General features: G+C 44.5%; 1 protein-coding gene across 1 annotated transcript in view; it reads right to left on the bottom strand.

Moving 5' to 3' along the window:
- Positions 1-356: 356 nt before the first annotated feature.
- The window catches only part of LOC129600519 (uncharacterized), a gene marked incomplete at its 5' end in the record, with an annotated part of 58,182 nt that continues 42,983 nt past the window's right edge, over positions 357-15,555 (bottom strand). Inside the window, one exon of the mRNA XM_055499077.1 lies at positions 357-589. Coding sequence (XP_055355052.1) covers positions 357-589 — 233 coding nt within the window. The remainder of the gene's footprint in view (positions 590-15,555) is intronic.

Raw genomic sequence — 15,555 nt, 5'->3', positions numbered from 1 at the left:
TAATTATTGTAAATTCTCAATTAAAATAAATATTTTTTTGGGAAATGGCACTGCATGCTGGGTTCACGGCTTCACCCCCCGGGGCGCACTGGCCGTGACGGGCGCTCATCTATATCCTTTAAATGTAAATAATTGACCCTCAACTTCCCAAGTTAATATTTACTTATATACTTTAAGCACGCTTGATACTACACAGCACTCACAGCAGTACGAGTACAGCTTCTGCAACAATCGGGCTGCAATAATAAAGAAAATTCGTTCTTCCGTCAACATAAGAAACATAATTCACCGCACCGTTAACAACCCTACGTGCCACACGTAAGGTACGCTGCAAGCGCTCTGGTGATTCTATGGTACTAGTATTCATCACTGTCGTACTGCAAGTATCCACCCGGTGGAGGTTGTTCATCTGACACCTTTTTCTCCGAACTCTTTATGTTCTGCTGTTTCTGTTCTTCCTTGGCCGCAATAAACTGATCATATACATCCTTGTGATGGGCTCTAAGATGAGACTCCAGGTTGCTAATCTTGTACCCCGTTTTGATAACTTGTCCACAATTCCCGACAAGACATTTGGAATCTGTCGATCCTAACACACGCTCGAAGTGTTGATGAACAACAGAGACACGAGGCCTACCAACCTTAGAGGATCTATCAGACAGCGACAATTCTCCAATGTCACTGCTGCTGGTTGTTGTCATTTCAAAGTGTGTTAAAAATTGCAACAAAATAAACAAAGTTCACGACCAAAAACTGGACACCTGTATGAAAATTATATATCGAGATTTGTGCCAGCTACAATCCATGTAAAATACTTGTGCACTGTGCAACACGTAGTCATGAATACAGATACAGAAAGACCGAGTGACAGCATGGCGTCCTCAGTTGACTCAGTTCTCAGCTCTCAGTAGTGAGCCTCTCAGCGATCACTATGCAGTAATGCTGTGCATAACTTATTAGCCGATGTTTCACAAAATGCATGCACGCTGAATGTGAAAAATTTATCAAAATTACTACAAGTATATGTCTCAGCAGCCCTTAAGGGCAAGCAAGCGAGCGGCATCTAGACATTTTTTTAAAAGGTAATCCACAGACAGCACGAAGGATGGCTCCCATATTGCAGCTTTGTATAAGGCAGTAGGAGTTCAAACACCTAGTATAATTTTTGCTTAGTTCGACAACTTGAAAGGCGAGTACGCTTCATCGTCAGAATATTTGCATGCTAAGGATGCAAGCCCGAGTAGTGCAGTGATAAGACGTTCGGCTATAGACGCAGCTGTCGTGGGTTCGATTCCCACCTCTGGCGACATTTTTGCGGCATATATCAGTTTATATCTCACCACACGCACAGCCCCTCTTTCAAAACTAAACAAAAGAAATGGCACATGAAGCAACGTGCAAAATTAATCTCTATATATTAATGAAATAAGCCTTAGCGAATTCCATACAAAGCTCCCTTTTCTGAGCGAAACTATTAACGAAACTTGGGTGTCTATATATCATTCGATTGCGCCAGGTTTGCAGATGGCGCGACAAGAATCAGTTTTTGAGAAAAATGTAAAGTTTAAAAGAAAAGTTTAAGAAAAGCTAACATACAAAGTCTATGGGAAAAGTGAGGAACCCACCACTGCTAAATCGACCACCCCACCACTGTCTTGAGTCGACAGCTGAAACGCCGTTCTTCAAGCTCTTCTTCGAATGGGTGTGCTTATGTAATGACATGTATCACCTTATAGCCGTGGTTTATATATTTTTTACCAGAAATTTTTGTTTGCAAGACAGTTAGAGCTGAAGACGTCAGAAAGATCAGGCAAAGCAGTCCGCGAGTACGGAACAGCTGCAAAGTGCAAACCCAGTTTTTAAGTAGCTGTCCTCCGCAGTTGTTCGAGCTCCTTTATTGTAGCACCTCCAAGGGCGGGTGCGCGTGCCGTTATCACTGGCCGTTGCTTTACCGTACAACCGCGTGAAATCCATTACTACGGTGTCACCGTACTACGGTGGCACCGTAGTATGGATTTTACGGGGTTGTGTTAGAATGTGGTGCTAAAGTAGCGGAAGTGCAAATTATTCACGACGCTGCTGTGAAATTTAATGATTATTATTAATTAATTAATTAGTTAATTTAAATATTATTCACGACGCTATTGTGAATTTGTGAAACGACGCTATTGTAACAGAAGGCGAAGCCGCAGGTGACCCCGAGCTCCGGTACTAGCGAGTTTGCGGAGCAGCAATACACTGAATACAGATAGGACTCATACGAGTCATAAAATAATAAGCGAGACACAATCAGACACTGCGTCGTGAGTGCTGCGATCTGCGCATTGTTACCGGACAAACTGAAATTTAAAAAAACCCATGACTGGAAGTATGTTAATGACTTGATAAGTGTGGCTGCACTGGCTAGCCAAAATTCTAATACTTTGTACATAACAACGTGCAATATTTTACAATTTAAATAGCAGACTGATAAAGAAAAAAACTCAAAGGAATTTCTATAAAACAGCACATATTATATAAACGGCAAGTTTTGAAGTATATTACCGTTTTCTCTGCAGTGTACCGAACGAGAAAATGTTAACACAGAAAGATCAAAATAGAATTTTCGGTAAAACAGTGAACCCAGCTACGGCTACGAGTACAGCAGCAGCACCTTATTTTGAATTATGCAAAATTTTAAATTTTTAAATTTCTAAGCATGAATGAATCCAACGAAGCGTAGAATATATCTGAATTTGACAATGTACGTATCTTAGAAGTCATGGATAACGATGAGCTTATATATTTTTTGCATTTTAATCCACCACTGATTTATTCCGCGCAGTTTGAGCGGGATCTACTATAGTATATTAATTTTTAAACCCAGTCACACTGTATGATTATTCCTACCGACATTTTAGTGTAGGTTTTAGTGTTAGTGCAAGAAATGACTTGTTTCGAAATTATTTTTTAAAGAGTAATAATTTCCCGTGGTACATAATAATATTACGACAACATTTAAAAACGACTGCAAGCCTGTTACTTTGTGCGAAATTCTATTATTGCACCGATATGTTGGAGGTATACCGTCAGCATTAAATTCTTCGTTTTATTCGAAAACTAACTTCTATTAATAAACATAATTATTTAATTTTTTCTTAGTTTTTAATTTCAATTTTTCTCGATAAAACAAACCAGCAAGCATATTACGGATTAAGAATAGACGCCACCCCAAATGTGGAAAAATGCTGAAAGTAGGGAAAAGATTTGTAAAATTGTTGTACGTAATGTAGACTGTAGAATGACGCAAATATCATAATTAAGAATTTGGGGATCAGACGCACCGAGAAGCTAGCTCCCTCTGCCTACCTGGCATCGGCCTCCTCGTTGCACCCACTGATCTCCAAGCTGTGTCCGATGCTTAAGCCAACGGATGTGACCGTCGCCACTCGCGCCTGGAAAGTTATCGCTAACACAGACGATCTCCCAGCGGAAGCACAGCGACACGTTCAGAAGGCCTGGGACGTCCCTACGACGCTGCACGCATTTTCCAGGCTGACCTCATTACGTACCACAAAGGAAGAGGTCGCTCATCTGAAAGCTATTTCAGTCCCGGAATCTGGCGTGTGGATCCATGCATTGCCCGCGGCAAGCCTCGGTAATCTGCTGGAAAATAATGTTCTCCGCATCAGCGTAGCGTTGCGTTTAGGTTCTCCAATCGTATCTCCGCACGTATGCGTGTGCGGTGGATTGGTTGACGAATTAGGCCGGCACGGACTCCGCTGCAAACGATCTGCCGGACGGCTGCCACGACACGACGGTATCAGCGGGGAGTTCAGTCGAGGACTAAAGACCGCCGGCTTCCCAGCCAGAATGGAGCCGAAAGGTCTCTCAGCCAAAGATCGCAAAAGGCCGGATGTGATCACACTCGTACCATGGGAACGCGGAAAGCCTCTGGCTGTCGACGTGACTTGCGTGGACACGCTCGCTGCCTCATATATCGATCGCACTTCGATAAACGCCGGGGCCGCAGCTGAACACGCGGAAAGAGCGAAACTGACGAAACATAGTTGGCTGCAACCACGGTACAATTTCATGGCGGCAGCACTCGAAATTTACGGACCGTGGGGAGATGGAACAAAAAGGCTTGTGGAGAAGGTTGGATGCGGTATCGCCACCGCCACAGGACAGAAACGTGCGAAAGAGTTTTTTAGACAGCGACTCTCTATACAGATACAACGGGGAATGCGATCTGTGTAATGGGTACAATTCCCGATCAAGATAGCATTGAGGAGGTGTTTCTGTTATAAATGTTTCTAGTACTACGTTTGTACTTATGACATGATACTTATTAAAGGTTTTACTTCATTAAGAGTTTCATCAAACACGCAATTACAACCACCACGTCACGGTTGAGATGTTAGCTAAGGTAAGATATGCCTCAACTTCCGTAACGATATATGCAACTGGAAAGCACTGTATCTGTACTGTGTACGGCGAGTTGCATCCGATCTAAATGGCATATAACCCACTTTCAGAAACATTTAGAAATATAATACAAACTTTTGAAATCTTTAGAAACAAATTTGGAAATATCTACAAACATTTAAATGAATTTAGCGTTATTTAAAAATATTCAGAAATACTTAAGTATTGATTTGAAAATATGCAGAAGCACTTAAAAATATTTAAAAATATTCTGAAATAAATTTTCGAATTATTTAAAGATATTTAGAAATATATTAATAAATACTGAGAAATATTTAGAAATATTTATAGCTGTATTTAAAGCTATCTAGTGTTGGGCCAGTCGCTATGGCAGCCTACGAGTAGGCAGCCAGCGACAGTCCCGCTTCCGGTGTGCTGACTCACACCGAGTCGCACTCGCTGTCGAGCGCTAGATCGGCCTCGACTCAGGCAGCTATCCACCAAGCCTTACGTCTCGGCCAATCACCGGCCTCGATGTAGGCGGAGCCACGCCCCAGCTTTACATCTCGGCCTATCTGCGTTCGTTCGCTCGTATTGGATCTGCCCAGTGCCGCATTAGGCTTTTTCCCATGTTATGGCTCGATGTGCCGTTCATTCTCATTCACTAGCATATCATTCACTGTACTTTCATGACACTGGCCACATCGAGCTTTTGTGTTTTGGTTCTTCCTGTACTTTATTGCTATCCACAATAAAGCCTTTTCCTCACTATCGTGAGCCTCTGTTCGCCTGCTGTCACACTAGCAATATTTATGAATGTAATCGAAAACATTCAGTAATTCTTAGCATTATTTAAAAATATGTAAAATATTTGTAGAAATTTTTTAGAATTATTTCTAGAACGATTTAAAAATATATCATGAAAAATTTGAAACCTTTAGAAATAAATTTAGAGATATTAAGAAACATTTCACAGAATTCAACAAAATTTAGAAAAATCAGAAATATTTAAAAATTTATTTACGGATATTCAGAAGCATTTGGAAATATTTAAAAATTTACAGAAATAAACTAGAAATACTTTGAAATACTTAAAAATACTTGGAAATATACTAGTAATACTTAAAAAAATATTTGCACATGTATTTACAACTATTTAGAAATATTTATAATTAAAAGATATTTTAGTAGTATTTGTTATATTACTTATTTATTATAGTTATTACGTTTTAGTAATATTTATTATATCAATTTTAGAATTTAGTGATATTTGCAAATATGTAGAATATTTCTAAAAATATTTTTTTTATTATCTAAAAATATAAATCAAAATATTAGAAATCCATAGAAATATACCTGGAAATTTTTAGAAAATTTTAAAAGAGTTCAGCAAAATTTGAAATATTAAGAAATATTTGAACACATTTTGAAATATACTTGGAAATTTCCTTAGAAATATTTAAAAATAATTTTAGAGGTACCTAGAAATATTGAGAAAAAATCAAAAAGACTTACAAATATTTAACCTGTTTTCCTTATTTCATAAGGAAATTAATTCAGTTTTTTAAATTTGTTTAAGTATTATTATATTTAAAAATAGTTATAATTATTTCAAAAAATGGTTTAGAAACATTTAGAAATATAAGATTATTAAGAAGAATTTAAAAAAATATTTAATTTATTTCAAAAATTTCATAAATAATTTTAATGACTTATTTTTTTAAACATTTCTAATAGATTTGAAAATATTCATGAATATTTTTGGAAATATTTATAAATATTTTTAGAAAAATTCAGAAATAAGGAAGACATAAGCAATCAATTTATTTTGATAATTTATATTTAGTTAGATTTATTTAACGTATTTAAATGTTTAATATTTTGAAAATATTTGGATTTTTTTTAATATTTAGAAATATATCCAAAAATATTTAGAATCATACATAAAAATATTGCAAAACTTTAGTAATAAATTTTGAAATATTTAAAATAGTTTGGCAGTTTCAAAAATATTCAACAATTTTTTTAATAATGTTTAGAAATATATTCAAAGAAACTCTTCAAAATGTTTAGAAATACTTCGAGAAATATTTTAAAATAATGACGAATAAATACAGAAACTAGAAAGATTTAAAAAATTTAATTACTTTCAATTTTTTGAAGAATTTAGGTGTGCTTAAAAGTTAAAACTAATTAGAATAACAACATCTAGCCATTCTTGGAAATATTCGATAAATCTTTTAAAATATGTGTTAAGGCTTAAATACTGCTTGAAATAACCTACATGATTTATACAAAACAGGTGAAATTATTCCAGCATTTTTAAATATTACCTTCTGTAAAAGCACCATCTTTAAATCCTAGATTTTCCTTTCCATACATACAAATTTTTTTACAAACCAACCCGGGTACTTCGGTTAGACTCACCACAATAAACTACACCAGAAAAGTACAAAATCCCGGTGGTGACCTCGAGGAACCCGAGACCTCGAACCCGGGTACTTTGGTTAGACTCGCCACATTAAACTACACCAGAAAAGTGCAAAATCCCGGGTGCGACCTCGGGGACTCAGCGACCTCGAACCCGGGTTCCTCGGTTCCTCGATGCCATTCGACTCAGCCTGTCGAGTTTTGTAGGTTAGCAGCAAATACTCAGTGGCGAACCCAGGAACCCGGGTTCGAGGTCTCCGTGTCACAGAAAACTCAAATCTTATCTATAAATACGCAAGCTCGCTTCGCTCGCTTGCTTGATTACAACGGAACTGCTATCTGAAAACAGTGCTGAATCGTGTACCACTGTCAAATGATTTGGCACTGAAAGCAAACTGTTTCTGGTTACACAAAATCACCGCATCTTACTGAAGTCTGCTATGATTGTTAGATCATACATTGCTCCCTTTCCTATAACGGGCGAGCAAAACAGGGTAATAAAATCAAAGAATTGCTCCCTACTGATTGTTTGCTTTGATTGCGTTAATTAGTTTTACGGGAGTCAGCTGGCATCGGCATAACTTTGACCAGTGGGCAGCCGCCAGATAACACGAATTGAGCGGAGCTGGTTATTCTGTCTGTACAGGAAGCCGTTACAGTTCTCCTTCAATGCCCAACTGGTGCAATTTTCACCTATGGTTTTTAAAAATTCACTGAACGTTCCCCACAAAACAAATAATTGTTTAAACTGGTGGAACTCTATCATGTTGATACAACGTTACGACTGATCAAATTTCAATTTTTTCGCTTTACATACGATCCAGTTTCACTTTGTAGAACTTTTCGATAATTTTGCATCAATTTTTAAGCAGTATGGTTTTTTCTGGTGTGTTTTAATAGAAAACTAAAATACTGTGTGGAAAGAGCCATCTTCGCTTTATCTAATGCATATTTTGTTGCGTTGATAACAATTGTGCTAAATTTGTAAAAATTGACGAACTTTACTGGTGCTTTTTGCTTCTAGCAGACGCTGCCGAGTTAATGTGAAAATGTGAAAATGCAAATCTGCGAAAATGTGAACATGCAAAAATGAGAAAATGTAAAAATACGAAAATGTGAAAATGTGAACATCGTTTTTTAACACTTGCACTGTGGCAAACCAGCAATTTGAAAGGCACTCTGACAGTAATACAGCTCTTTAAAAGTATTGCTTTACTTTCAAATACAGCAGTACTTTCAAAATGCCCAACCTCTTAATCGTCTGTTTCAGAGATGTTTCAGTACTTTGAAAGTAATACAGCGCTTTCAAAGTATTGCTATACTTTCGAAGTACTGTCATACTTTCAAATGCCCCAGCTCAGAATCGTAAGATTCGGCCTGTTCGGGGATGTTCGGGAAGGTCACTTTGATAAACAAATAATTTGAAAATAATACGGCACTTTCAAAGTATTGCTTTACTTTCGAAGTACTGTCATACTTCAAATGCCCCTGCTCAGAATCGTCAGTTTCATCCTGTTCGGGGATGTTCGGGAAGGTCACTTTGGTTCACCAGTACTTTAAAATTAATACAGCACTTTCAATGCATTGCTTTACTTTCGAAGTACTGCAATACTTTCAAATGCCCCAGCTCTTGATCGTCACTTTCGGCGTGTTCGGGAAAGTCACCTTGGTACGCATGTACACGTTCCTACACGTGATGAGGGGCGCGGTTACTGGGACAACCCCTCGCTCGGCGACGTAGCCGATTCCTACGGCCAGGAGTGGGTCCGTACCGGCACAAGCGACACAACCAAACCGATAACTTTATCGTGTTCACAGTATTATAGTTTTTATTTTGCTTTCGCTCGAAGACGACAACATCTTAACTTACTGTATGGCTGCCGCTGCATTATTACGGCCAAAAGTTACTGCGTAATGTCGGAAGACACAGAAGCAGAGCAAGGAAAATGAGGGCAAATATGCCTTTATTGTGTAACAATAAAGCAACCACAAACAAACAGAAAACCAATGCGGTTTAAGCTGTGGAAAGTAGCTGCCAGCGAGCTCGTCAGTATCGTGATAATGAACAGCGTGCTGCAGCTGTGCAACAGCTGATGCCGCAAAGCATGGAATCGCTCGTAGGCGCTGGGCTACGCCCCCAAGAGTGCAGCAATGCGCTGATTGGTCAGCGTGGACAAAGTAAACGCTGAGTAAGCAGCGTAATAACGCGGCACGAATGGCGTGGCCGTCTGCGTGCGGGCGACAGAGCAAGCCAAAAGAGGTGTCTACCGCCTCGAGTGTCGGTCTCTGACATGCCTCTGGGCGGGAGTGGGAGCTCCTGCGACAACCTTCCCGACTCTGCCCCTGGCCAACCCGGTAGGGTGCCAGGATCCGATACCCGGTAGGGCCGGATGCCACTTTGTCTTTCAACCCGATAGGGCTGCTGCCTCCAGACCCGCGGTGCAGTGCACCGAACGGCCGAAATCTGGAGTGCACTCTGGGTGCTGGGGGTTCCAGTGTGCTTTGAATGCTTGGTTGGTCGAACAAGTAAAAGAATAAAGTTTATAAGGCTCATTGTTAAACATCGAAATAGAAAAATCACAATTCCAGTGAGAATTAAAGTAAAGGTCATAGTTAGAGATCCCAAAGCCAATTTGGTTAATGGCTAAATAAAAACATCAATTTCTTTGGTTAATAAGTCTAGAAAAACCAGACTTGGTTAAAAAACTAGACGAAAAATGGTTATTCCGACTAGGTTACCACAGGACAAGTTTTGTCCACACGAGTCCTAGTCAACGGTCCGCTTTATCCGATAGGATTGGTCTGGTCCTGTAGTTCCGGGGCGACGGTTCCCAGAGATGTCCACAGGGGTCCAGTGAAATAAATCCAGCGGTGTAGTATATGGAAGGCGCTGGTACTTTCGCAAGGACAGTTTGTCCCCTTCCTCGTTCAAGTATGGTTGACCAAGCCCGATTGGGCGGTCCATGAGGGCAAAAGTGATGCCTCTGGACAGGAGAGGTGCTCCTGTGACCGAAATAGTATGCTGGACCAATTTCGTTTGGATGGCCGATTTGGGTCTCTAACTTGGACCGGTCATGCACCTCGGTCCAAAAACTTCTAAGTTCGAGTGAGTGTACCCCGGTTCGGTCATGCAGCTCGGGCCAAAAATCTTTTAAGTCCAAGAGGGCAATAATGGAAACTTTTCTAAGTCCGATGACCGAAATGGTGTGATGGACAAAACCTGATGGGGCGGTCCAAACTCGGTCTCTGACATGCCCTGGGCGGGATAAGGGGTTCCATTGTGACGGGGCTTGCCTCTGGCGGGTGGAGGACGTAAAAGTTCTGTGTGGCCGGCTTTTTGCTCTTCGTTATGGACTTAGTCATTTTTCGATGATCCACGTCGTTTGGCGGGCCAAAATGGACTTACTCGTTTTGTCGACGGTCCAAGGTGGTTGGCGGGCCATAATGGCGCGCCAAGGTATTGGCGGGCCAAAGTTGCAGACTCGTTGAGTCTGGTCCGTCTCACTGGCCGTGGGCCATGAGTTAACTACCATGTCGGAACGGTTTCCCTGAGACCGTGGCCATAACAAATTAAGTGGCTTCTGACGAAAACATCAGATTGGCCTGGCCAAACTCCAAAAAATTAAGTTGTGGGCGCCGGTAGGCGTTTTCCACAAAGGAGCCGGTCTGCTGACTCGAAAAATCTTGGTTTCGCCTCTGGGCAGGAGTGCCTTTTCAGTTTTGCGTCTGGGCGGTAGATCTTGATTTGGCCTCTTTGCGGTGCATTCTTTAGTTTCGCCTCTGGGCGTCGGTGATGAGGCTGTTGGGCGTTGCATGCAAAGTGGGTGTACCACAACTTCTATGTGGCTCCCACTACCCACTTGTCCCAGTTGCCTGGTATGGCAACTAGACTCGTGAGCCGCTTATGGTCCGTTAGGCACATAGCGGGCCTGGTCCAACTTCTATGGGCCAGGACTTGTCCTTGGCTTGTCACAACTTCTATGCGGACCAGCACTGGTCCACGGCTTGTCGCAACTTCTATGCGGGCCGTCGCCGCCTTCTGGGCACTGAATCTCTTCCATGCCGGTGAACTGGGCCTTGCGCCAAGTTCGGTCCGGTGGACTCCGTCGGTTGGTCTGGGATGGCCGGTTGCAGCCGCCGCGAAACCAGAGCCAATCCGGGGATTCCGGTTAAGATCCAGGGATTAAGGTCCGGTGGGGTAGACGATACATGGCCGTAAGCCATATTTGTTGGGCGAGGGTAACAACCATTGGATTGTACCCATTATGGTCTTCAAGTCCGGTTTCAGTGTTATGGTCCCACTTCTAGCGACCATGGCCACTTCTAGGCCGACATGCAGGAATGGCTGTTGGCCTATTCCTGCCCGCCTTGTCCGGTTTGGTCGTCGCCATGATCCCGCTTCGGTCGGAGTGGGTCGACGAGATCTTTTTCCATGTCCTCCTATTTTTGGCGGGTTTCATCTTTCCACCGTCTGGAAGTTCTGGTCGGTTGAGTTTCTCGGCAGGGGTGTTTACGCCCTGCTGCTGATGAGACTAATGTCCGTAAGTTTTCGGGACGGCCGTTGGACCGCGCCCAGAAGACTGGTCGACACCCGTACTACGGGGTCGATTTGGTTAAGTCCTATTCTAGGACAAGTCCCTATGATAATTACGACCTATGATTTTAAGTCCCTATAAAATTTTTACATGTTATGTGTTAACTAGGCTTTTCTTGCCCGGTGAATTGTATCGGGATCACCCCCTAGATCCTATGGAACGTCTATGCCTAGATCACTGATGATACGTCGGCCGCTTTTTTTTGGTGGAAGCCAATGTCGCGGATTCGGTGGGACGAGGGCCATAACGGCTTGTCCGTGGCGGATGTCCCCTTTTCAGGTTCCGCTGGGGCCAGTGTTGGGTCGATGACGGTTAATGGCTGGCTTTGAAGCTTGGTCAAGGCTGGTGTCTCGAAATCCGGTTTGGCCTTTCGAGGTCGACCAGGGCCACGCTTCACTGTTGTTGCTGGGTCCGATGTCATTGGGTCAGGTGGGCCATAGACTGGGATTTGCAAAGACTTTTGTTGCTCCGCGACGAGTTTCTTGGATGGGCCCTTTCCGGACTTCTGCTTTTTGAGCAATGTCTCGAGTTTACTCTGGGCGTGTGGAAGCGCTGCGTCTTGTCCCGGCTTGTTAGTGCACCTTCCCGGCTCTGTGGGTATAGGCTCAGCGTCGCCGCCGTTCTTTTAGCTTGAGCGTGTTATTCTGCGACTTGGGCCATCCGGGTTAAGGTATGGCTTCAGGCGATCGACACATACGGTGTGTTTTACACCGGTGTCCCGCTCTGGATCCAGCAAGTATTCGGCTTGGGTATTCCGATGACCATGTAGACGCCGTCGTACTTGTTTGGGTTGGTCTTGTCGTCTACCATATTCTCCAGGGTGACCAAGTCTCGCTTCTTGAACTCGGCCTGCGACTTCTTTTTCTTGTAAATGGCCGCGTCCCTAAGGAATCAATCTTATATTCGCGTTTTTGCGATTTTATGCGCTGCTGCATCCTCTGGACGTAACGTTCGTTGGTCATAAAAGTATCTGGGAGGTTGGTCCCAGCGAGGACGTCTTGAGGTATGGTCATTTCTCGGCCGTATAACATGTGGTATGGCGAGAATCCAGTGGTTGCGTGAACGGCACGGTTCATGCCGGAAATTACGCAAGGTAGGGCCCGGTGCCAACCATGTTCGTCGCCGGCGCCGCCGAAGTTTCGAATTCCATCCCGGATCGTTTGCATCTGGCGTTCGACTTGGCCTTGGCCCTCTGGATGATAAGCGGATTCAAAGGTCTGCTCGATGCCGAAGATTTTTGCCACTTTGGCGAAAGACTTTGCCGTAAAATGCGTGCCCCGATCGGAGTGCATCGTGTGTGGCATTCCATATTTCAGTACAACTTCTTCGACAAAAAAATTCTCGAATTCTTTGGCCGAGTTTGTTTTTGGTCGGCTGTAGTGAATTTCGTCATTTGATCGACTACCACGGCGATGTACCGGTACTTCTTGGTTTGGGTCACCGGTAATGGTTCTTTGAAGTCGGCGAAGACACGGTACTAAGGTGCGACAGCTTCGGTCGGCAGCAGTAGGGGGAGGCGCTCGATTCTCGCCATACCACATGTTATACGGCCGAGAAATGACCATACCTCAAGACGTCCTCGCTGGGACCAACCTCCCAGATACTTTTATGACCAACGAACGTTGCGTCCAGAGGATGCAGCAGCGCCTGAACCGGGCGCATGAAATGGCGGAAACGCGCATCGAAGAAGGGTTCCTAAGGGATGCGGCCATCTATAACAAAAAGAAGTCGCATTCCGAGTTCAAGAGGCGGGACTTGGTCACCCTGAAGAACATGGTAGACGACCCGACCAACCCAAACAAGTACGACGGCGTCTACATTGTTATCGGAATTCCCAAGCCGAATACTTACTGGATCCGAGAGCGGGACACCGGTGTGGAAAACACCGTATTTGTCGATCGCTTGAAGCCATACCTTAACCCGGATGGCCCAAGTCGCAGAATAACTCGCTCAAGTAAAAAGAAGGGCGGCGACGCTGAACCCGAACCCACAAAGTCGGGAAGGTGCAACAACAAGGCAGAGCCGGGACAAGACGCAGAGCTCCTACACGTCCAGAGTAAACTGGAGACATTGCTCAAAAAGCAAAAGCCCGGGCAGAGCCCATCAAGAAACTCGTGGCGAAGCAACAAAAGTCTTTGCGAATCCCAGGCTATGGCCCATTTGACCCAAAGACATCGGACCCAGCAACAACAGTGAAGCGTGGCCCAGGTCGACCTCGAAAGGCCAAACCGGATTTCGAGACACCAGCGTTGACCAAGCTTCAAAGCCAGCTATTAACCGTCATTGACCCAACATTGGCCCCAGCGGAACCTGAAAAGGGGACACCCGCCACGGACAAGCCAGCGGCGACCGTAGAGCCTAAAGTGGCCCCGGCGCCTAGGGAGAAGCCTAAAAGACCAAAATCGCCTAAAAAGCCTAAGACAACCCTTACGGCTCAGCAGGTCCTAGAAGAGGACATGGTTGCTGACGATGAGGCGGATAAAGACTTACTCACCTGCATAACTACGGGTCGAGATAAATCTGAGAAAAGCTCGAAGAGCAAGAAGCAGAAGTCCAATACGCTTTCACTGGGCGTATCGGACATGTCCAGTACACTCCAACCGGGTGTACCGGCCAAGACGGTTGATAAATAAGGCTGGGCAGAATGACGCTTAATAACTTCTGACATGGTAGACTTAGAATTAGTCTAACTAATTATTTAAAACCCGCGATCGTCACCGTGAGCTGCTAACCTTAATTAACTAACTCTAACTATAATCGGCCAGTAGCATAGAAGTAGCTTAACTTGGCCCGACATGGTAGCTTAGAAGTAGTTAACCTGTAAAATATATTAACACAGTAGGTAGGAGTCTAACATAGCGTGATTCGCCTCGTGAAAGCGCCCCACACAACGATTGAAGGACGCCCACGCACTCATCGCTCTTATGATTCCGACCGAAGCAACCGCACACAACCATATTCACGACCGGAATCCCGGTCGTGAATATGGTTATGAAATCTTCAACTCGGTCGTCTAACCGGCCTCCGAGTGTATAGGTACCTAACATTAGGGCTATCTTAACCGCCGAGCAGCTGGCTACTATGTCAGTCGGCCCCAGTTCACGGGCCGACACTCCGCTACCGCGGGCCCAGCCTCTGCCACCTCGAGCCATTCCGCCACAGCATTGGCCGCCAGGGACATACTCTGACGAAACTGGGCTCTTGGTCAACGCAGCAGCAGTTGGCAGTGAGCCAAGCTCGTCGTCGGGCCAAACGGTCCGACATCATCCTCTTGGCCATACCGGCCCACCTCACCCAATTCTGTATGGTGGCCTACCGACCACTTTGGCAAGTCAGCCGATTTTCACAACAGTGGCAGTCGGGGAAACGGTCACGACTACGTCGGTCCATACTGGACTGCGGCCACATTACACCCCGCCGCCATGCTACAATCCTCACTTTGAATATCCACCGTATCCTGCGCCTGGCCCTTTGAACCAGCCGCAGGCGGACCCGAACCAATGGCGATACCCACCACCGTGGATGTATCCGCCAGGACCTTATGGATATCCACCGCCTTATGGCGGCTATGGAGGATACGGCCAACCGCCGTATAGCCCTCCTTCAGCAGCACAACTTGTCCCTACGGGCCAGGTGCTGTCTGATCTAGCAGTGGAACCTCCACGGGCGGGCCCGGAAGCGTACCGAACTCCAGCGCCACCGGAACCCCAGCCACGTACATCACGGCTCGACGAGTTACGTGGTTACCCATTACGGGTATTTGTGGACGGACGGTTCACAGTATATAACCGGCCAGAGAAGTTCCACCAGCACTGGCGGCCCAGCTTGGCTTAGCCGAACCGGAACCAGTGGCAGGGCCGGCACTGAACCCAGTGTTGGCCGGGCGCGACCAGACTGTCCCACCGACAGAACCTGTGTCCTCGCCGATGCCGGAGGAAGGGGACGTCCATTGGGATCCAATTACCCCTTAAATAAGGACTGAATCCCCGACCGAACCATTAGCTGACGGCCGGACCCCACTTTACCAACTTCAGGACAATCTGAAGGAAGTAGAGAATGCCATCCAAGAACTGGAGGCCATGGTTCGAAAATTGGACAGGCACAGCCCTCACTACCGTCAGTT

The sequence above is a fragment of the Paramacrobiotus metropolitanus genome, unplaced genomic scaffold, assembly GCF_019649055.1.
Source record: "Paramacrobiotus metropolitanus isolate TYO unplaced genomic scaffold, Prichtersi_v1.0 Parri_scaffold0000181, whole genome shotgun sequence".
In the NCBI taxonomy this organism is placed as follows: Eukaryota; Metazoa; Tardigrada; class Eutardigrada; order Parachela; family Macrobiotidae; genus Paramacrobiotus; species Paramacrobiotus metropolitanus.
The sequence above is the reverse complement of the archived record's forward strand: the minus strand, read 5'-3'. Positions and strand labels throughout refer to the sequence as shown.